The 23,500-nt window shown below is 40.7% G+C and overlaps 1 protein-coding gene across 1 annotated transcript; it reads left to right on the top strand.

The window, feature by feature from the left end:
* The first annotated feature begins 41 nt into the window (after positions 1–41).
* On the top strand, positions 42–22,159 carry LOC123753599 (SET domain-containing protein SmydA-8). Its single transcript, XM_045735574.2, is given in 5 exon segments — positions 42–288; positions 1,492–2,781; positions 3,368–3,463; positions 17,814–18,013; positions 20,441–22,159. Coding segments are annotated over 4 exon segments (1,686 nt in total). The 5' UTR covers positions 42–288; positions 1,492–1,493; the 3' UTR covers positions 20,543–22,159.
* The last annotated feature ends 1,341 nt before the right edge of the window (positions 22,160–23,500 follow it).

The raw sequence follows: 23,500 nt of genomic DNA, 5'->3' as shown, positions 1-23,500 counted from the left end.
CGTCCTCAGCATCAGAGGACCGCAGACACACACACATGGCAGCCCATCTGTCTAGCAGCAACCTGTGGCGTTCCTGCCCTCGAGGACAGAGCTGTGGGGGGCATGTGAGGACAGGGAGGGGCGGGACACTGCAGTCTACACTAAGGAAACGAACATAGGAATGTGCCTCAATGCCAACAGTGGCTGCCCAGACAGGTACAAGAGGAGTGTTGTCAACGCTTACGTCGACCGTGCTCTCACTCACAGCTCTGGTTGGAAGCAAGTCGATAAAGAACTCTGCAGGGTAAGGTAGGTCCTAGTCAACAATGGCTTCTCTAACGGTTATGTTGAAGACGTTATTAAAAGAAAGGTGAAACGCCATGCAACCTCTGAAGAGTCAACTAACACAACACCTGTACCCTCTATTAGACTGTTTTACAGGAACTTCTTTTCGACGGTTCATAAAATGGAGGAAAGTGTCCTGAAAGATATAGGAACGTTATCCCCACAGACGCAAATCTGAAGATACAATTGACAATTTACTACAAAAGCAAGAAAACGGCCAACCTACTCATGAAGAACTCTCCAGACACCAAACAGAACGTCTTCAAAGAAACCAACGTCGTCTACGCCTTCACATACCCACTTGGGGACTGTAAGCCCCAAAGATCTCAGTATATAGGCAAGACAACAACGTCTCTTTCTAGGCGATTAACAATGCTCAAGCAACAGGGCTCCATCAAGGGACATATAATCTCCTCTCACAATCAGACCATCACGAGAGAAATCTTAACAAGCAACGCAGAAATTATCGACAGATACAACGATAACAGGAGACTTGACATCAGCGAGGCACATCACATTAAAACGTAAACACCAACAATCAACAGCCAATTAATACATCATTACATTCTACCCACTTCAAGACCCCGAACCAACACAGAAGCAAGAGGAGAAAATGCGCAGTGTACCCATTGATTTGTGTTCCATCACCTCACCCAAAAACATTCGTGTCCCGTCACCTCACCCAAAAACGAATATAAGCATGAAAACGGAGTATGTAAAATTTTTCTTTGAAAATGTAAGAAGTCTTTTGCGAAACGCTTCTAAGTGTCAGACCATAAATAAATTGTGAAAATGAACTTTGGAAAGTTAATTTTTCAATTACCCTCGACAGTGTAGAAAAACGTAAGAAATGTTGAGAAGATTCATGTTAGAACCATTAATCTTACCCTTTCGGTCATATATATATATATATATATATATATATATATATATATATATATATATATATATATATATATATATATCCGTTTTTGGCCTTAGGTAAAGGTCAAAATGCGACACGGTGTTAGGAGGTCGGGTCTACAGTGTCTACGTACATGCATACATGAGTATATTTGTCTTAACTTTGGGTAAATTTACAAACAAAAATCGTTTATCTGTTTAACTACATTATAACTTCTAATTTAAATGGGAAAATTATTAATATTAAAACTTTTGTCGGCACAGAAATGGATGCGAGTGTGGAGGCTCTCCAGTCCTACCTGTCGTCTCTGGCACCCAGCAATCCGTCCTGGCACCAGTTACAGAACAAGAGCCAACCATCCAGCACTTTTACTGACCGCTTACAGCGAGAATACACCTCCAAGCGCCCTGTCGTCGAACGCTGAAACAATGATGTAGATTCCCTGGCCAGAGGTCCTTTCAAGGCGGCGGTGAGGATCGAGAGGACTTCTACGGAAGGAAGATTCCTGGTAGCTTCGCAGGATATCAGTGCCGGGGAGGTGGTGTTCAGGGAGGCACCGCTAGTGGTTTCTCCGAATCTTGAAGCCGGGCCCACCTGCCTGGCCTGCTTGTGTATACTGAAGGAGGCGTGGAGAGGGTGTGGAGGGTGCGGCGCCCCGCGCTGCACGCCCCCTTGTGACGGCATATGCCATACAAATAAAGAATGCAATATAGTGAAACGTTTAGGACTGCAACAAGACCCAAACAACAGGTTTATGATCAAGCAGCTAAATGTCCTTCTGTCTCCACTACGAACGCTGCTGCTACTACAGGAGTTACCAGGCGTGGGAGCGGTTATCGCAGCTCTACAAAGTAATGTAGAAAATCGAAGGAAACTTCCTGTTGGTCGTTTGGTAGAGGAACAGGTGATACGGCCAATGCAGCGGGACATGGGGCTGCCTGTCAACTCGGAAGTGATGCAGCAATTGTGTGGGATTTTTGACACCAACTGCTTCGTAATCAGCCTCGCCAGAGATAGAGGAGGTCGCGCACTCTTCCCGCTGGGGGCGCTGATGAACCACTCCTGTCTGCCCAACACACAGCACTGGTACAAAGACGGTGTGTTGATCGTCCGTTCTCTGGCGGCCATCCCAGAGGGCGCCCCCATCACCAACACCTACGCCCCTACGCTCTGGGGCACTCACGCCAGGGCGGCGTACATCGAGTCCTCCAAATTCTTCACCTGCACCTGTGAGCGATGCGTCGACCCCACAGAACTGGGCTCACACTTGAGTTCCGTGTCGTGTCGGAAGTGCGAGGGCGGCCTACTGGTGCCCGCTCCTGACCCCCAAGTGGCTTGGGTCTGCAATGCTTGCGGAGCCGCCGTGGATTCGCCCGCCCTAAATTCCTTACTTCAAGCTGCCGGAATTGCAGCAAGCCGCGTGCCGCAGGAAGACGCAACTGCCCTAGACGCTACAGTGACGCACTTAACAAGGGTACTGGGAGGCCAGCACTACATCACCATTGAGCTGAAGTTCGCCCTGGTACTGGCTCTCATGACACCCAAACTATCAGGTAAATTTTCCCCACCCAAAGAAGTGGGTTTTCCCTGACAAGTCCTTTTCCTCCTAAGGGAAAAATCCCCCTCCCTCCCCCCACTCCCCCGGGAGTATTTTATTCCCAAATTTGAGAATTTGTGTGTTTTCGGTACGATAATTTAGGAAACACATTACTCAATGCTGAAAAATGGTACCTGTGTGTGGAAGAAAGATAGGTGCAATTATTTGGGTCAGAAATGGGTCAGAGGTAGATACGCTCTCTACGGTAGATCTTATGGATTTTAAATGTGAACCTTATTAACTGGCGAGAGAGAGAGAGAGAGAGAGAGAGAGAGAGAGAGAGAGAGAGAGAGAGAGAGAGAGAGAGAGAGAGAGAGAGAGAGAGAGAGAGAGAGAGAGAGAGAGAGAGAGAGAGAGAGAGAGAGAGAGAGAGAGAGAGAGACAGACAGAGACAGAGACAGAGACAGAGAAACAGAGAAACAGATAGACAGAACAGACAGAGAGTGCCCGCTTCTGAGCAATCATCTAAGCTAGGTTTTGGGCTCGGGAAAGATCAGTTAAGATCCACGTTAGCCACAAAGGTAATGTTCCTTGACCTACAGGTGTGAGTGTGGATGACCTCTTGCGGGTGGTGGCCCTGACCCAGGAGCTGCTGGGGCTGGCTGCTCAAGTCGACCCTGGCCTCTCCAAGTTTAGAGGTTGGTAAGATTTTCGCTATCGTCTATAAGCAATTATCAGGGGAATTGACAGGGGTGGACAAGAACAAACTGTAAGGCGTGGTCAGAACGCGAACAAGGGGACACAGGTGGAAACTGAGTACCCACATGAGCCACAGAGACGTTAGAAGGAACTTTTTCAGTGTCAGAGTAGTTAACTGGTGGAATGCATTAGGCAGTGATGTGGTGGAGGCTGACTCCATACACAGTTTCAAGTGTAGATATGATAGAGCCCAATAGGCTCAGGAATCTGTACACCAGTTGATTGACAGTTGAGAGGCGGGACCAAAAAGCTAGAGCTCAACCCCCCCGCAAGCACAGCTAGGTGAGTACAACTAGGTGAGTACATCAGGTACCACACATACAGTACCACACACTTCAGGTACCTGTGCTACCTGTGCACCACAATGAACATATAGTCCACATATATATATATATATATATATATATATATATATATATATATATATATATATATATATATATATATATATATATATATATATATATATATATATATATATATATATATATATATGCGAACAAGCCTGAATGGTCCCCAGGACATATGCAACTGAAAACTCACACCCCAGAAGTGACTCGAACCCATACTCCCAGAAGCAACGCAACTGGTATGTACAAGACGCCTTAATCCACTTGACCATCACGACCGGACATAATGAGGTGATAGCCGAGGCTATATGAACCACCCCACCGCCGGCACTCGGATAGTTATCTTGGGCATAGCATTTTACCAAATCACCTCATTCTTTGGGGCACACGTGAGGAACACAAATGCGAAATTTGTGAACACAAATTTCGCATTTGTGTTCCTCACGTGTGCCCCAAAGAATGAGGTGATTTGGTAAAATGCTATGCCCAAGATAACTATCCGAGTGCCGGCGGTGGGGTGGTTCATATAGCCTCGGCTATCACCTCATTATGTCCGGTCGTGATGGTCAAGTGGATTAAGGCGTCTTGTACATACCAGTTGCGTTGCTTCTGGGAGTATGGGTTCGAGTCACTTCTGGGGTGTGAGTTTTCAGTTATATATATATATGTGTGTATATCACGAAAATAAACACGTGATTAAGAATGTGACAATGTCAGACCACGGAGGAAAAATGAAACAGGAAATTTCCTTAAGTACTTTCGTATATTAAATACATCTTCAGAAGGTCCAAGTCATCTTCAGAAGGAAGGACCTTCTGAAGATGTATTTAATATACGAAAGTACTTAAGGAAATTTCCTGTTTCATTTTTCCTCCGTGGTCTGACATTGTCATATATATATATATATATATATATATATATATATATATATATATATATATATATATATATATATATATATATATATATATATATCAACCCATGTATATCTTGTAACCATCAAATGCATAATAAAGCACAAAAATTAAAAAAGGAAGGGGGTGGTAGGAGAAAAGCACACAGAAACTGTATTGGAGGGGATCTAAACATTCCCTCTAATGCGTTATGCGTGGTTTCCTCCGAGGCTATGGGTCCCCCTTCTTCCAGCTAGAGGTGGTACAAAAAAAATCTTAAAAAAAAAAAAAAAATATATATATATATATATATATATATATATATATATATATATATGTCGTACCTAGTAGCCAGAACTCACTTCTCAGCCTACTATGCAAGGCCCGATTTGCCTAATAAGCCAAGTTTTCATGAATTAATTGCTTTTCGACTACCTAACCTACCTAACCTAACCTAACCTAACTTTTTCGGCTACCTAACCTAACCTAAACTATAAAGATAGGTTAGGTTAGGTTAGGTAGGGTTGGTTAGGTTTGGTCATATATCTACGTTAATTTTAAATCCAATAAAAAAAATTGACCTCTTATATAATGAAATGGGTTGCTTTATCATTTCATAAGAAAAAAATTAGAGAAAATATATTAATTCATGAAAACTTGGCTTATTAGGCAAATCGGGCCTTGCATTGTAGGCTGAGAAGTGAGTTCTGGCTACTAGGTACGACATATATATATATATATATATATATATATATATATATATATATATATATATATATATATATATATATATATATATATATATATATATATATATGGGGCCACTAGCACTCATAGCGTTTCGGACAGGTCCTTAATTCTAATTATTCCCGGAATTCAACCCGCCAAATCGTGTAACAGCCAGGTTCCCCATTCACTGCTGGGTGAACAGAGGCTACAGGTAAAGGCTGGCGCCTAGTCAATCCTCCCCGGCCAGGATACGAACCCTGCTCAAGGCGCTCGCGAAACGCCAGGCGAGTGTGTTACCACAACGCCACGGGGTCGGGGACTTTAGGAAAAAAAAAGTAATTATGGTCGACTCAGTTCTCGGTCCTTACATTAAATATAACTGAAATATGCAGTTGAAGATATCTTTAATATAAAATTTTTATCATTTAAAGTTTAAAACCAAATAATATACAACTATTAAACAAAAAATTACATTTCCTTCTAGCCTTTTCACTTGCTAAAACACCTAAAAAGTTGTATAGAGTGTACAAAGTTACTGTATAATTCCAGTATGTAATTGCGTTCCAATTTAGTGAGGCGCCAACAATGAATTAAGCCACCGGTCGGCTACTGGATACAAGTTTTATTTATTTATTTATTTATTTATTTATTTATTTATTTATTTATTTATTTATTTATATATATACAAGAAGGTACATTGGGATTGTGAGGATACATAGCATAGTAATTACATTCTTGTAAAGCCACTAGGCAGAAATGTTAAGGGTATAAGTCACATCGTACACAAGACGATTCGCCAGCGGATCTTTTTTTAACGTACTTAACCTACCCTAGCTCAACCCAACCTAACCCAAATCAATCTAACCAACCCAAATGAGCCCAATACATCCTAACTTACGCTAATACAGCGTAGGGTCACAATATATACGTTTTGAACCAACAGAAAACGAGCTTTGTCGAATCGTCTGGCGTGGGAAGCGTTCGTACCCCTGGGAGACTTCACAGCTGATGTGCTCGCCTGGGGCCAGATTCACGTAGCAGTTACGCAAGCACTTACGAGCGTATACATCTTTTCTCAATCTTTGACGGCTTCGGTTACATTTATTAAACGGTTTACAAGCATGAAAACTTGCCAATCAACTGTTGTTATTGTTATAAACAGCCTCCTGGTGCTTCGGAGCTCATTAATTGTTTAATAATTGTAAACAAAGCTGCCAAAGATTGAGAAAAGAGGTACAGGTTCGTAAGTGCTTGCGTAACTGCTTCGTGAATTTGGCCCCTAGTTCCTAGGTGAGGAACTACATCTAGCTGCGCCTAGCTGTGCAGTCACCTAGTTGATATGTGAACGTTGGTGTAGATCTGTATGACAAACCATCCAGTGAGATGGGAGTATTAGATGAACTTATAGCTAGTTGTTGATCTCCACTGTGTAAGCTTCCATACAGAATAGGGCAGCAGCACATTGCTATGTATACCTAAACTTATTAATAAGAACAAAACTGATCAATTCCAAATGGGAGGAAAAGTCGGCTAATTCCTTTGTATTGCGAAATATTTCAAGTGTATCAATCAATGATTGTTAGTGTTTTCTCAATGTGAGAAATGTGGAAATGAGAAATCTCAACGTAGTGTTTTGTTTGACCCTGTACAGGTGATGTTTTTTTTTTATTTTTAGTTACGACATAGGCTGTGGCAGCCATTCAATGGTGATTGAGACTTAATTGGCACTAACCAAGTACTAAGACGAACATCTTGTGAGTTCAGTTTTCCTGTGCTAATGACAGAAAATATACTTACACGGACTAATTAGTTAGTTAGTTTAGTTCATTTATTATGCACCCCATACCCATCTTGTGGGCGGTAGTGGAAAGGGTTACAGAGGCACATAATGGGCTCAGGGACTGAACCCCACAATTCATTTAGCTAAGCAAGTTACAATCTTGATGAGCTAGTTACAAAATTCAATATAAGTCATCACATCAACAATGGGTTCGAGATCGACCTCAAGTACAGGTTCTAAATTAAGCAACTGACATATGTGGAGAGCTAGTGTCACAATTTATATGTTTGTCCTGCACACCGCCCCCCATCCAGTGGGCAGCGGTGGATAGGTTACAATCACTCAGTTACTACCTACAGTTAGCAAACTGGGGATATTTGGCTAAAATTTCTGGTAGCAGATCATTTTGAATGAAATATTGACACATCGCTGGAACATTGGTTATAGAATTGTCTCTAAATTCACGTATCTTTTCGCACTCCATCACATAGTGACGGAGGGTGTGCGAATAATTTTGTTGACACAGTTTACATTTGGTCAGATCTACATCAGCAGATAATGAGAATTCCCAGAGATACTTGTAACCGAGTCTAAGCCGAGCAGTAGTAACATCTAGAAGTCTGCTGATTTTATTGGATGATCCATATATGTGTTTCTCCTCTTGCATGATAGTATGATGATAGATGAAATTACTGGTGTCAATTTCACTTTGCCTCAGATCTACAAGATCTTGTTGAAGTTCTCGGTGTACTGCTGCTCTCAGATTGCTCATTGACAATCCAAGGTTACACTCAACGGCTCCTTTAAAGGCAGATTCTTTGGCTAACTTATCAGCTCTATCATGCATTACTAATGTATGGCTATTGTTGAACAAAATAATTAATATGTAGTAATACTGTAATAAAATTGACAAAGTGACTTACCTTTCACGAAGCTGTGAAGATCCTTTCACGAACCTGTGAAGATCCTTTCACGAACCTGTGAAGATCCTTTCACGAAGCTGTGAAGATCCTTTCACGAACCTGTGAAGATCCTTTCACGAACCTGTGAAGATCCTTTCACGAAGCTGTGAAGATCCTTTCATGAAGCTGTGAAGATCCTTTCATGAAGCTGTGAAGATCCTTTCACGAACCTGTGAAGATCCTTTCACGAAGCTGTGAAGATCCTTTCATGAAGCTGTGAAGATCCTTTCACGAAGCTGTGAAGATTACGTCATCCAAGTTTAGTTTATACTCTGCGTCGCTTATATTGTATCGTTCAGTATAATGTAGTACAATACTGTTGACAGTGTATACTATACAAGGATTCTATCATTCCCTTTATAAAACTATATAGTATTTACACTTATTTTCAAGCCTTCACTTCACATAACCACTAGGCCTACTGATAATTCGCGTCTCAGTAATGCACTGCACTTAAATACAAAATTTTGACTAACAGCTGTAACCCACTTGTATAATTCAAAGTTATTTCTCTATTTCCACTGTGTACAGTAAATCTTTTTGTCAAGGCTGATAATTCCATTCCAATTCCAAGGACCTTAAGGCAGCTACGCAGGGGATGGAAGACTAGGACAAGGATCAGGAACCAGTCGGAGACATAGAGCTCGGTGGTCCAATCACCTTTGATAGGAGCTGCAGCTGTAGATTGGTGAATGGATTGGTTCGTGGCTGCTCGCATTATTTGTCCCAGATAAGGGTCGGCCCCGATGTTTGCAGCCTACTGTTCGAGGCGGTGCTTGACTATTGCGCACCGTATTTCTGGTAATTCTGTGCATTCAGGGTCGTCAGTGCGGATTGCCCCCCTCCGGGTGTCTTTTGTAGAAGGCAGGGTCGTAGGGTCTTTCCACCTCTTCAGCGTGGAAAGGTCGGTGTGGTCTTGCATGGAGACGGCGTGGACAAACATGGGCTACGGGTACTTAGCGCGGTTCCTGGTGCGGATTATCCGGTTGAATTTACAGCTGTTTCTTGATCTTGGCTTTGCCGTTGAACTGTCTTTTGCCTTTCGCGATGGCAACGTAGATGGCATAGCAGGGGCTCTTGTCGCCTTTTCCCTTGGTTACCTACCTCGTCGATTCGTACAAACAGGCGCAGAGATTCACCGTGAGAGTGTGTTACCGGGATTGATTGATTGATGAAGATTAAGCCACCCAAGAGGTGGCACGGGCATGAATAGCCCGTAAGTGGTGGCCCTTTTGAGTCATCTGTGGAGATCTGTGGAGGTGCGACTGCACCCTGCGTGACTGACGGGAGATGTCTCCCGGACCAAATGGTGACCAAATGGTGGGTTACCGGGAGCTCCGATTGTGCTACCATAGTAATAATGGAAGGTGTAGTGAAGGAACTGATGAATCTATGTGGAGCTCTAAGGACAGAGTTGGATTCTCTACGGGAGGAGCTTCGACAGCAGGAACAACCTCAAGAGGAAACAAAGGAGGAGACCAGTATTAGAAAGGGTTCGCCTTGGAGTGTCGCAAAGGACAGAGGTCTTAAGAAGGCTCTGGCAAGGCCGCCTACGAACGTCCTAAAAACTTCCAACACATTCGCCGTGCTGGAAGATTTTTGAGATATATATATACAAGAGTTGTTACATTCTTGTACAGCCACTAGTACGTGTAGCGTTTCGGGCAGGTCCCTGGAATACGATCCCCGCCGCGAAGAATCGTTTTTTCATCCAAGTACACATTTTACTGTTGCGTTAAGCAGAGGCTACAGTTAAGGAATTGCGCCCAGTAAATCCTCCCCGGCCAGGATACGAACCCATGACATAGCGCTCGCGGAACGCCAGGCGAGTGTCTTACAACTACACCACGGAGACTGGAAGATGAGTGCTGTAGGAAACCTGCAGTTCGCTCGAAAGGCAAGACAACAGTGAGAGCGCAGGTCCCTCATGGTACTCACAAAGTAAAGGAAGCAGCTAAGAAAACTTTGGTTGTAGTAGATTCCCAGGTATTTGGATAGAGCTTTTTGTGCCAGAGATAGGGTGGGACAGATTAAGAGTTTGCTATCCGGGAGCAGGAATTGGTGATATTGTTAACATGAATAATATTATGACTGGAAATGGGAATAAACCTCATTATTTGTATCAGTGCCAGTGGAAATGATGCAGAACGAGTTAGGAGTGAGACACTGATACAGAGGTTTAAGACAGTCTTTGGCATATGGGGGAGGGGGTCCATTCTAACCATAACACAAATACTGTTAGACCTAGCTGCTCTAGATATTTCACTCCATAGAGGCAGTGTTTCCATTCCGTCTAAGTTTGGTGGGCTGTATAACTCCAATTATAAGATTTTTAGCTTTTTCGTTTAATTATAACCAAATAGTTTCTGTGTGTGGGCTGTTTTGATTCCCTCTTTGAGATTACATCTCAAATTTTCCCTAACATATATGGATACTCCTCCTCCTTCTCGTCTAATATAGTTATCTGTGTGAAATAGTTTAAATCCGTTTATTTGATATTCAGCTAATAGTTCTCTGTTTTCTACATTCATCCATATTTCAATAAGTGCAATATCTATTGTTTATATGTAGACAAGAGCATTTAAATCGTTTATTTTGTTTAAGACTCCAACTGTTCGTGTAATTTTGTCTAAGTGAATTGTTATTTTGAGGCACTTCTCATTCCCTGTTTATTTTTGCAAGTTTTTTTCCTCACCAACACACACTTTTATTGCCTTCTTTTCCCATATTAATTCCCATGTCATTATCTATTAACAGTTTAAACCCAAACAAACCCCTCCAACCACAGGTTCCAACGAGTTAACAACAGTAAGAACCCCAGCCCTAGATAAATGCACCCCATCCCGAGCATACATGTCATTTCTTCCATATTATTGTTCCCAGTTATCAATGAATGATAGTGCATTTGATTTGCAATATTTGCCTAGTCGGCAGTTGACACCAAGTGCCCTCCAACTCCCTTTCTTGGAAGAATGCCACATTTGATCGGGATTCCTACCTTGCCCCTAACTAATTCTATGACTGTTTTAAACCTCTGTATCAGTGTCTCACTCCTAACTCGTCCTGCATCATTTCCACTGGCACTGATACAAATAATGAGGTTTGTTCCCATTTCCAGTCATAATATTATTCATGTTGTTAACAATATCACCAATTCCTGCTCCCGGATAGCAAACTCTTAATCTGTCCCACCCTATCTCTGGCACAAAAAGCTCTATCCAAATACTTCACCCGGGAATCTCCCACAACCAAAATTCGCTTAGTTGCTTCCTTTGCTTTGTGAGTACCTTGAGGGACCAGCGCTCCTTTCGTTGCCTTGCCTTTCGAGCGAACTGCAGTCTTCCTACAGCACTCATCTTCCAGCACGGCAAATGAGTTGGAAGTCTATGATGACAGCTGTAGATGGCCTCGTCAGAGACTTCTTAAGACCCCTGTCCCCTACGATATTCCAAGACGTAGGCCCTCTACTGCTGTTCTCCATCTTTGTTTCCTCTGTCTTAGCTCCTCTCATAGGGAATCCAACTCTATCTCCAGAGCTCCACATAGCTCCCTCACTAGCAGCAGTTCACTCATTACACCTTTCATTTTCAGTATCAAGACAATTGGAACTGCAGGTAACACACCCTCTCACTGTGACCGACCGCGCCTAACTGTCTGGGTTCTGGGTGTTGATGGTGGCGGGGATGTCATCGTCGTCGCCGCAGTCGGTGATCCAAGAACTGAGGTTCCTGACAAACCCGGTCCTGTCCGCCAGGTAGAGTCGTGGTGGCTTGAAGGGTGAGGCTGGCGTCTTGTAGGGTGGTCGTGGCGGCGGTGGTGAATATCTTCTGCAAGTCAGACGCTGGCGAAGAGAAGGTCAATATCTGTGCTAAGATCTCGGTGGTGGAAACTAACAGGGAAACAGGGAAAGTGTTAACTAACAGGGAAACACAAATTAATGACATCGAAATAGGGAGTGAGTTAGGGAACAGTGATCACAAAGTAATCAGATTTAGCATAGAATGGAATAGACCTGTAGGAGAAAATTCTGTTAAAGTGCCAGATTTTCGAAAAGCTGATTTTAATAGCTTAAGAATTTTTTTGGGTCAAATAGACTGGAAACTCTTGGGTATGGGGTGTGGGCCGGTCTTGGAGCGAGACATGAACCCAGCGACAGGTGACGTAAAAGGGGATTTCGATGTGGATTTAATATATAACTTATTTAAGAATATTCTAAACAAAGCACAGGAACGTAGTATACCATACAAATTGAATAGGTCGAATACTAATGACCCAAAGTGGATAACAAATAATTTAAAGAACCTTATAGGTAAAAAGAGAGCTTGGTACAAAAGGATTAAGAATGGGGAAGTCAGTTTAGAACAGGAATTCATACAACTGGTTAGAAATGTTAAAAAAGAGATTAGGAAAGCAAAAAGAAACTATGAAGTTCGCATAGCAGAGCAAGCAAAGTCAAATCCTATAGGGTTTTTTCAGTTATATCGAACTAAGACTAGGGAAAGGATAGGTCCATTAAAATCTGAGACAGGTCAAATAACGGATAATGACAAGGAGATGAGTAGTATTTTTAACAAATATTTTATATCTGTATTTACTAAAGAAGAACTTAACAATATGCCTTCAGCCGAACAAGTCTATGTGGGTGGGGATGAGGACAGGTTGACGAGTTTAGCAGTTACCAGGGAGGATGTAATTAAACAATTAGAAAAACTCAAACCAAACAAATCCCCAGGGCCGGATGAAGTGTTTGCCAGGGTGCTTAAAGAATGCAAAGAGGAGCTTTCCGAGCCACTGTCTACCATATTTAATAAATCAATAGAGTCAGGCAGAGTGCCAGAGTTTTGGAAAGTTGCTAATGTGATACCAGTTTTTAAGAAAGGAGATAGATCACTTGCGTCAAACTATCGGCCAATTAGCCTAACGTTTATTGTGGGAAAGTTACTTAAATCAATAATTGCAAATACAATTCGTCTCCATCTTGAAAAACATAAATTAATAAATGAGTCGCAACATGGTTTTACAAATGGCCGTTCATGTTTAACAAATTTGCTAACTTTTTATTCCAGCATAGTTGAGGCAGTTGATAGTGGTAAGGATTGTGATGTTGTATACCTTGACTTTAGCAAAGCTTTTGATACAGTGCCACATGAAAGACTAATTTAAAAAATAGAAGCTCATGGTATTGGGGGTGCTATATTAACTTGGATTAGGGCATGGCTATTCCAAAGGAAACAGAGAGTTAGTATAAATGGGGTTAAGTCAGAGTGGGATAATGTTGTTAGTGGAGTACCTCAGGGCTCTGTCCTGGGACCTCTGTTGTTTATAATATATATAAATGATTTAGATTCAGGTTTGAGTAGCAACATTTGCAAATTTGCCGATGATACGAAAATCGGTGGGGAAATTAATTCGGAGGAGGACTCACTATCACTTCAAGTTGATCTAGATAGGGTTTTGAAATGGTCAAAGGATTGGCAAATACAGTTTAATGCTGATAAATGTAAAGTTCTGAGGCTAGGTAATGATGATAGAGTTACAAGATACGAGCTAGATGGTGTTGAGATTGCGAAGTCGGATTGCGAAAGGGATCTGGGAGTTATGATTAGTAAGAATTTAAAACAAAAGGATCAATGCATGAATGTTCGTAATAAGGCGAATAGGACACTGGGATTTATTAATCGAAGCGTTAGTAACAAGACACCTGGTGTGGTTCTTAAGCTATATCTTGCTCTGGTTAGGCCCCATTTAGATTATGCAGTTCAGTTTTGGTCGCCGTATTATAGAATGGATATAAATTCACTTGAACGTGTCCAACGTAGGATGACTAAGTTAATTCCCCAAATTAGAAATCTTTCATATGAAGAAAGATTAACAAAGCTTAAGTTGCATTCACTGGAAAGGCGAAGAGTTAGGGGTGACATGATAGAGGTTTACAAGTGGATGAATGGACATAACAGGGGGATATTAATAGGGTATTAAAAATATCAACACAAGACAGAACACGAAACAATGGGTATAAATTGGACTGTACCTCTCTCAACCAGTTTTAGATAAAAACGAAGCTATACCTAATAAATTCCCTGTAACCTACCTTACCCTTCTATTGTCAACCAATGTCTGTTTTTTTTAAAGAGCGCTGTTTGTCGACATAATTGTATTTGTGCTGCTTTTTCAGCTATGTTTTCATTTCTTGTTTTCATTCTACTCATTATGCTCAATTAGTATTAAGCTTGTCATTTAAGTTTATCATGCCCGAAACGCTTTGCGTAATAGTGGCTTTAAGCATTGTATGTACTAGCTCTACCTATAAGTCAACCAATCTTTGTAAAAATTTATTGTATGTACCTTACCTAAATAAACATTTTATTTTATTTTTTATTTTAAATTGGATAAGTTTAGATTTAGGAAAGACTTGGGTAAATACTGGTTCAGTAACAGGGTTGTTGATTTGTGGAACCAATTGCCGCGTAACGTGGTGGAGGTGGTGTCCCTCGATTGTTTCAAGCGCGGGTTGGACAAGTATATGAGTGGGATTGGGTGGTTATAGAATAGGAGCTGCCTCGTATGGGCCAATAGGCCTTCTGCAGTTACCTTTGTTCTTATGTTCTTATGTTCTTATGTTCTTATGTGGAGAGTTTGAGGTTCTCCAGGAGACGATTAACTGCCTGGAGCCAGATTCACGAAGCAGTTACGCAAGTACTTGCTAACCTGTACATCTTTCCTCAATCTTTGACGGCTTTGGTTACATTTATTAAACAGTTTACAAGCATGAAAACCTCCCAATCAACTATGGTAATTGTTATAAACAGCCTCCTGGTGCTTCGGAGCTCATTAACTGTTTAATAAGTGTAACCAAAGCCGTCAAAAATTGAGGAAAGATGTACACGTTCATAAGTGCTTGCGTAACTGCTTCGTGAATCTCGCCTCTGGACCATAGTAGTCTGCAGAGTTCCTGTACTTTCCCCCCCTCTACGGGTCGCAGTGGCTTTGGGTGTCTTGTGGAGTGGCTCAGGCTTGGTGGTGCTCCATCTGACAATGGCCATTACACAGGGAGGACCTCCATCTTGTACAGGATGTACAGGATGAGGATGTGCGCTGACCTCCTAGTGTAACCCGCCTTGCCGACTATCACAGTGTGGGAGCGGACATGTCCCTTCCCATGGCGACCGTCCACCGTCTGTCTGTCTGTCGCGATCATCCCTAATAATTCACTTTTTACACTATTTCAGTCATATTTTATATCATCATCAGCGGATGTTGCATGACTTGTCGATGGAAATTCAGCATGGGCGAGCTCAGCATGACTTCTAGAAGTGCTCACTTATTGTAATAGCATTTTGAACCTGCGGAACCCTAAACAGCAGATCCTTAATTAAATCAAGTGGATACATGTAATGAAACTAGGAAAAATATAACAGTAAATTAATGCTCCAATTTCCTTTCAAGAAGACAATCATTTCAAAATGGATGTCACTGAACTTTTGAGCTTGGGCTTGATGAAGTCCTTTATTACCTCTCCACAGCAGCACTAGAGGGGGAATAGGTATATTGAAAGTACCTGAATTTACCCGAGGACCGCAAATACACTAGTAGCCTTGACGAGGACAGGAAGCCGGCGGCTTGTCAAAGCCCCCCCCCCTTTGACCTTATGATTTTTTTGAAGCTCAGGCTCACTGTACTAAATAAATTAATGCCGTTAATAGTTGAAGTCCACCAACGCAGGGCTGGGGAGCAATTCGTTGTTGATGACACAGGGTTTCCATTTCACAGGGTTTCTTATGTTCACTGAGACATTTCTCCAACTTGGTCTCAGTTTTTATCTTCTCTCTGTCCTATTTGGTGCATAATTTCTTCCTATATCAAATTTGATACTGTATCCTAGCACCATTCAAAAAGACATAGCTAGCTGCTTTGGAGAAAGGTCAGCAATGTTTCAAGGGTAGGTTAGGCATATATGTATATGAATGAGTTTGGGTGGATATACCTGTAAATAGGAGCTGCTGCGTAATGGCCAATAGGCCTTCTGCAGTTCCCTTGATTTTTTTTAGTTATTTATATACTGTATACAGGAGTTCTTACATTCTTGTAAAGCCACTAGCACGCATAGCATTTTGGGCAGGTCCAACCTAATTTTCCTCAAAATACGACCTGCCAAATAAATTTAACAACCAGGTACCCATTCACTGCTGGATGAACAATGGCTAGAATTAAGGATTGGCACCCGGGCTAGTGTTTTACCACTGTGCCACAGGGACTGGTATTTTCTTATGTTCTTATGTTCACAGTGACAAAAATCATCCCAGAACTAAATCCACTCTCATACCAGGAATGGTTGAGCTGAGGGCCTTCGTACTAACACTACAAACCTCACATGATAGTGCTAATCTCATTGAGATGAGATTAGCACTATCTCATGTCTGAGATAGATAAAGTCTGGACGGACTTTAGTACAATATACTGTACTAAATAAGTTGGAGGATATTAATCCAGACCACTTCTTTAAAAGGTCAATTGTAAAATAAAAAACAAAGACTTCGAGCTTAACAAGCCACAATGTAGGACAGAAAACAGGAGATTCTTTTTCACCCATAGGGTGGTTTCATATACCCATGGAACCACCTACCCACCGAAGCCGTAAATGTTTAAAATCTAGTTGGAAAAAATCCTCAGGTAAAATGGGGGGGGGGATCTTCGACAAGCTGCCAGCTTCCTGCCCCCGTCGAGGCAATAAGAGATAGTAACCTTCAGGTATACTCAGGTAAAATCAACTGTTGGTCCCTATTTTGGGCCTACCTGGACAAAGGGTCAACTTTCCCTGTCATAATAGACTAAGATCCAGGAATTCGGTTCTTTTGGAGCCTAGTTCTGCCCACCTTTGCTTTGTGATAGCTGATGCCTCTGTTTGACTCAACAGAATTTTAGGTGTGACATTAAATTACTTACGTTAACAAATCAATTGAATTTTGAACAATGAGACTGTTGAATTATGTAATGTACCTACTTGATGTTTTGTCTAGCTATTTTGAGCTGTTGACTTTAGCTTACTTTTCATGTCATGAAACAGTACAGTATATTAGACTAGGAGTTCTGTTAACTCAAGGAAAAAAAATAGCTGATAGAGAGAGAGAGAAAAAAAAAAAGATAATCCTCTAGATACCAGCTTGCTTGATTACTTGTTCTTAGTAAATATTGAGCAAGTGATAAATTTCCAACTTAGTACAGTATATTGATTTGTTCGTGTAAGAAAATATACAAATGTTTGCATTAATTTTTTTTGTATATATCCATTAATATTACTCTACAGTATTTGATGCTGAATGTTTAAGTTAATTTTATTAATTTTTTACCCCTTTTAACATGCATCACCTTCCCCATTATTTTTTCCACTACACTCCCCATCTGAATTCTCCATTATGTATATTTCCATCATCCATCGATATTTTTGTCATTACCCCCATTTCATGTACAATTTCACCCTCCCCATTACTCCAGACAGCATATTCCATACAGCAAGGAACACACAACAGAACACAGGAAGTTAAAAATACTCCCATGAATTGCACATGGTTCCCCAGGCGTGATACTTCTGGAGCTGGTACGGGCCTCAACGGAGCTACTGGAGCGTGGAAGCACTCTGGCTACTTCTAATGATGGTTCCAGTGGTGTTGCTATGGAAACATTCCCTTGTACCGATGATAGAAAGATCGCTACCATCCTCGCCACCGTTACCAACACACATCCCACCACCACAGCTGCCTGCCAACACAAGGTTCAGGTGACAACACCTTTGCATCTCCTGACTAGGCATCTTGAAGGATTTTTCTTTGAGCAACTACTTGAGCTACCTCAATTAACCATATAGTTTCTGATTTCTGACAGGTTTAATTTTTATTACTGTACTATACATGTATTCATACTGATACGAGATCATAGATATCAAAAAGCTGGAATAGATTTTGTGTTTATTACAGTACATTATTTCTGGGAACTGAAATGGAAAGCATAGGGATAGTACAGTATTTTTTAAATAAATTAAAATATAGTAATGTAAATGTAACACTATGTACAGTATTTGAGAAACACAATAGTAATTATCTAGATGGGCTCTAATAGTCAACCTAGTAACAAAGACGACTTGGAACGACTGTTAAACGCTAATAAAGTTACACTGGGAAAAGTATCACAAAGCAGAAGTTGACAGAGTTCAGGTGAGAATACAACCAGCATTTAATGTAATGTAACACCTTCTTGTGGGTCTATAGTGGATCCGTGGTGCTTGCTACGCAGAACATTCCACCCAATTCAATCCACATCCGCCCTTGCGAGTCACTGTAAGCATAGTAGGGACCACAGACCAAAAACCTGGCCCCCTCTAAAGAAGTGCAAGAAGCAGGGGATTCTAGATCCCCCTAACCAAGAAAAGGCCACTAGAAAAGTGGGTGAACCAAAACATACAAACAGCAAACTAAACAAAAGTATTATATTTGTATTTGTAAACCAAATGAGTCATGATGCAGTTCTTTCATTGATTCCACCAGCGTACCACCACGGGAATACACACCTTCATCCTCAATCCTCTAGACTTGGGGCCAGATTCATGAAAGCACTTACGCAACCACTTACAAACGTGTACATCTTTCCTCAATCTTTGACGGCTTTGGTTACATTTATTAAACAGTTTACAAGCATGAAAACTTCCCATTCAACTGTTGTTATTGTTATAAACAGCCTCCTTCATGATGCTTCGGAACTCATTAACTGTTAAATAATTGGAAACAAAGCCGCCAAAGATTGAGAAAAGATGTACAGGTTCGTAAGTGCTTTCGTGAATCTGGCCCTTGAACTGCAGGGCTGCAGAAAGTAATCCCCCATGAAAGTGGAAATTAACAATGAGTTAACTACCCCAAAGTCACACAAGCCTTGGATGCCTTTTTTTACTGAAGCTCCTTCTTGATGTGCAACTTTCAATGACCGGTGGACTCTTTGACTCCTAGGTCCTTTTCCTCTTCAATCTGCTGCATGGTAGAGTTGTGATGTGCATTGTTATGCCCCACATGCAAGGTCTTGCATTTGTCAATGTTTAAAAGCATTTGCTAGTCTTCCAACCATTTGTGGAGTTCATGTAGATCTCTTTGTAAGACCTCAATATCATCTTTGCTCCCTACTTTATCACAAATCTTAAGTGTCATCTGCAAATTTTATAATGTGGTTCTCATATCTGTCATCGATATACAATAAATGATAAAAAGAGGTCGGCCCTAAGATGGAACCTCTCGGTACTCATCTTGACTTGACCAAAGCAGAAATGCCTTACAAATTAAGGGTCCTACACTGTGGAATGACATTCCAAATAATATTAAAAATTGTACTTCTCTCAACTAGTTTAAGAGAAACAAAGAAATACCTGCTTAACATTATGTAACCGATTTTACTCAAATTTCCTCATCATACACGTCAACCTGTGTGTTCAACACACAACCTGTGTTGTTGTGAACATTATTTTCCATATTTGTAATATTTGTACTGTTGTTAAACACTAGTTTCTAAATATCACGTAAAAATTGTACACCAATGGCTAAATATCTCTTAACATTCAAATGTTAACTTATTTTTCATTTTAAGTTTTAACCCCCCCTTAAACTTGTAAATAAATTCCTTAATTAGGTTTACTTTATTTCCAAAACAGTGCACATTAATGGCTTTATATAATGTACATTTCTTATCTACGCATTCTCCTCCATATCATGTATCAAATGTATGTACGTAGTGTACATTTATATAAATGACATAATATCATGATGATGAATCTACTGCTCTCTGCAAGAGGCCAGGTTTTGGCCTCTGGTCCCCAATAGAATAATAGAATCATTCAGACTTGTAAGTGCTGATGTGATTTATAGGTGTGTTGCTATCTCATTGTGGCTAAATACAGGGAACCAGTTACCAAAGCCATTTTCCTCTCCTCCCACCATCACAAAGGGTTGTAAACCGAAGTCATAATTTATATATTTGTTAGTCAAAGTTTAAGGCTAAACAATTCTCGTCTAGAATAGAAACAAACATGGTTTGTTAGTAGAGCCAGTACAAGCGCACTCGCCAACTCAAGTCAATAAACAAATCCCCCCACATTGGTGTTATAAATGGCCACGTCCATCATGAAATGCTTATTCTTGTATGTTTTCTACTTTATTCTTAATTCCAGTTCCTGCTAAAGCTGACAGAAGAGTGTGAGGACATTCTCCAGTATGACTGTCGCCTGCCAGAGGTGCTCGTCCTCAAGCAACACCTCCAATGCTTCCTATAAAGATCCACATTAAAGGCCTGTTGTGAGGCTTCCTGCTAGGGGACTGTGGGTTTGGTTTGCCTTAGAGCAGCACTGTGCATGTCTTTACTGTATTAATTGCACATGTAACTTTGCCCCAGAGAGCGGCTGAATCAGATTTGCAGTGGTGGAAAAGCAATGAGGTCTGAATAGCAAAGTAACATTAGGAGCCTCGGCTAGATAAATGATGAAACCCATAGGATTTAATTGCCATCAAATCTCACTGCTGTTTGTTACTGTGAGGTCTTTTGCCTGCCACTGATGTTAAAGCTCCTGTAATAATCCACTTCAGTAAAAGTTATGTAGCAAAGTACTGCAGGGCAATTTTGTAGATTTACCTCAAAGGCCTACTGCAGGGAGGTAATAATACAGTTAGCCGGTCGGCCGAGCGGACAGCACGCTGGACTTGTGATCCTGTGGCCCTGGGTTTGATCCCAGGCGCCGGCGAGAAACAATGGGCAGAGTTTCTTTCACCCTATGCCCCTGTTACCTAGCAGTAAAATAGGTACCTGGGTGTTAGTCAGCTGTCACGGGCTGCTTCCTGGGGGTAGAGGCCTGGTCGAGGACCGGGCCGCGGGGACACTAAAAAGCCCTGAAATCATCTCAAGATAACCTCAAGATACTGCAGCAGCTTAAATCTCAAAACTGTTGAAGATGCTGTTCCTTAACATCCATCAACACTAACAGCCAACAGCTGCTCTCCAGAGCCTCCAGCTAACATTACCCCTCCCCCCCCAATCCTAATTAATGCTTTTCTATTATGCACTAATGTCGAGTCATAGAAAAATATGTGGATGTACCGCCATCTTGTTCTAAACAATCGTACAAGAATGAAGTTCTGTAGTATTTACACGGAAAGTAGTGCTGTATTCGGAAAGCTATAGAAAATGTCAAAAAGCTACTACAGTACCTTAAAATAAAGTTCTGTTTAATAATTTGTTTTAGCAATGCAGATTAGAAATATACAATTATATATTCAATGTTTATATACTGTATAGAACATTAGTTCAAGAGCTGGATTTATTTTGTAACTGCAACATTTGATCAATATTTTAATTCAGGTAAAACAAAAATATATTTTTTATTGAAAATAAATAAAAATTAAAAATTAAAACACTAACATGCATATATACATACATAAAAAAAAGTCCATTCAAGACCACAACACACCAAGCTCTCTGGCCTTTGGGTGACATCGGACGGTACACACACATACGAAATCGATTCTTGGGCCCCTCGATCATGTGACAGACAACTGGAATCAAATAGAGCCATCATAACAGAGAACAATATTCAAAGCTGTTTATTCAAATCTACACAAACAAATACACAAGGACAGTGCCATCCACACACACACACGACAAAGACATTAATAAATATGCAATTACTGTACTATAGGACACACACACACACACACAAAAACCCTTTGATATATGCAAACATTTGGACAAAAGCAGCAGAAAAACATATGTAGTATAAAGTAAGCTTGTTAATGTAGTTAGTACACTTACATTCTACAACTAGCTGAAAATGTGCAGTTTTACATTTACATATACAATATAAAGATTATTTGATTTACTAATAAAATACACCAAAATATTTTCCATATTATTTCCACCTCTAATGCCCATTGTCTTATACTGTATAGCAGTTGCAGGGGAGGATATAATCTGTTATTTATAAAACTATAGTACAAGGTGAGTAGATAAATTGTAACTGCTAATGTTAAACATCTACTGAAGTTCAGATCTTTGTGTAGTGTAATACTTTTGTGCTACCGCTCACAGGATGAGTACAGAGTACAACAATAAACTAGTTTGCAGTGAAAAACTATTGAAATCTGGGTTCAAGTATAAAGGGCCAATACAGCTCAAAATATAAAATAATTCAGAAATTCTTACTTTTAAATTCTTTGAAGATGCTTTTAGACCTGAGCATAAGAACATATATAAGGATAGAGAAAATTGCAGGCCTATTGGTCCACACTGAGGCAGCTCCTATTTACAGTATGGAGAAATAAGTAGCCCTGTAATTAAAAAGTGTGCTAAGCTCGAAAGGATACATTGCACTGTAGTGCAGAAAGCCATAATATTGAGACAAGCTCTGCAGAGTCAAATTCACCAAGAAGTTTATTGAAGAACACTACTAAGGTGCAATGGAAAAGCAAGAGGTAGGTGTAGCAGAACACTGCAGTGCCGATATTGGAGCAGAGAGGTGCTCCTAACAAAGTTCCCACAAAATCGTGTGCAGCCAATGTGTAATCCCTGATTTCACAATTCGTGTTTCAGTCAATAGAAGGCAGCCATGGGAACAGATCACATTTGATAGCACTGATGTAATTTATTATTTGCAGTTACAAATCTACCAAGATATCTGTTTTGCTGCAACACTTATGTAAACCAAATTGTGAATTGGATAGGGAACGATTATGTTCCCAAAATCCCACAAAAAAAAAAAGTTAAAAAAGATAGTAAACTAATTTGGGAAATGGTGAGAAAAACCAAGGTGAAGTGATCGTCATACTTAATGGGGGAGAACAACTGCATCAAGCTAGGCTCGGTATTAACTTTTTAAAAAAAAGTTTTTCTTTGCAATACGTGCAGTTTGCATGAAGGTTTTTCCTCCCGATGACTGCACTAGTAGTAATGATGAAAAAATGCTCCACTCACAGTGCCGCATCAATGTTCATAATTTGGCGGAGTATGAAAGTTATTGAGATCATCTATTTGTGAGAATAATGACAAACATATAAGTGCAATGTGATGCAGGATGGCAAAGGCAAGGAATTGAGTTTTTATTTATTTTTATGTATTTATTTATATATATACAAGAGTTCTTACATTCTTGTGAAGCCACTAGCACGCATAGCATTTCGGACAGGTCCTTAATCCTAATTTTACCCAGAATATGACCCACCAAATCACTTAACAACCAGGAACA

This window comes from Procambarus clarkii, chromosome 6 (assembly GCF_040958095.1).
Source record: "Procambarus clarkii isolate CNS0578487 chromosome 6, FALCON_Pclarkii_2.0, whole genome shotgun sequence".
Taxonomy (NCBI): domain Eukaryota; kingdom Metazoa; phylum Arthropoda; class Malacostraca; order Decapoda; family Cambaridae; genus Procambarus; species Procambarus clarkii.
Note: the sequence above shows the minus strand (reverse complement) of the source record. Positions and strands in the feature narration are given on the sequence as shown.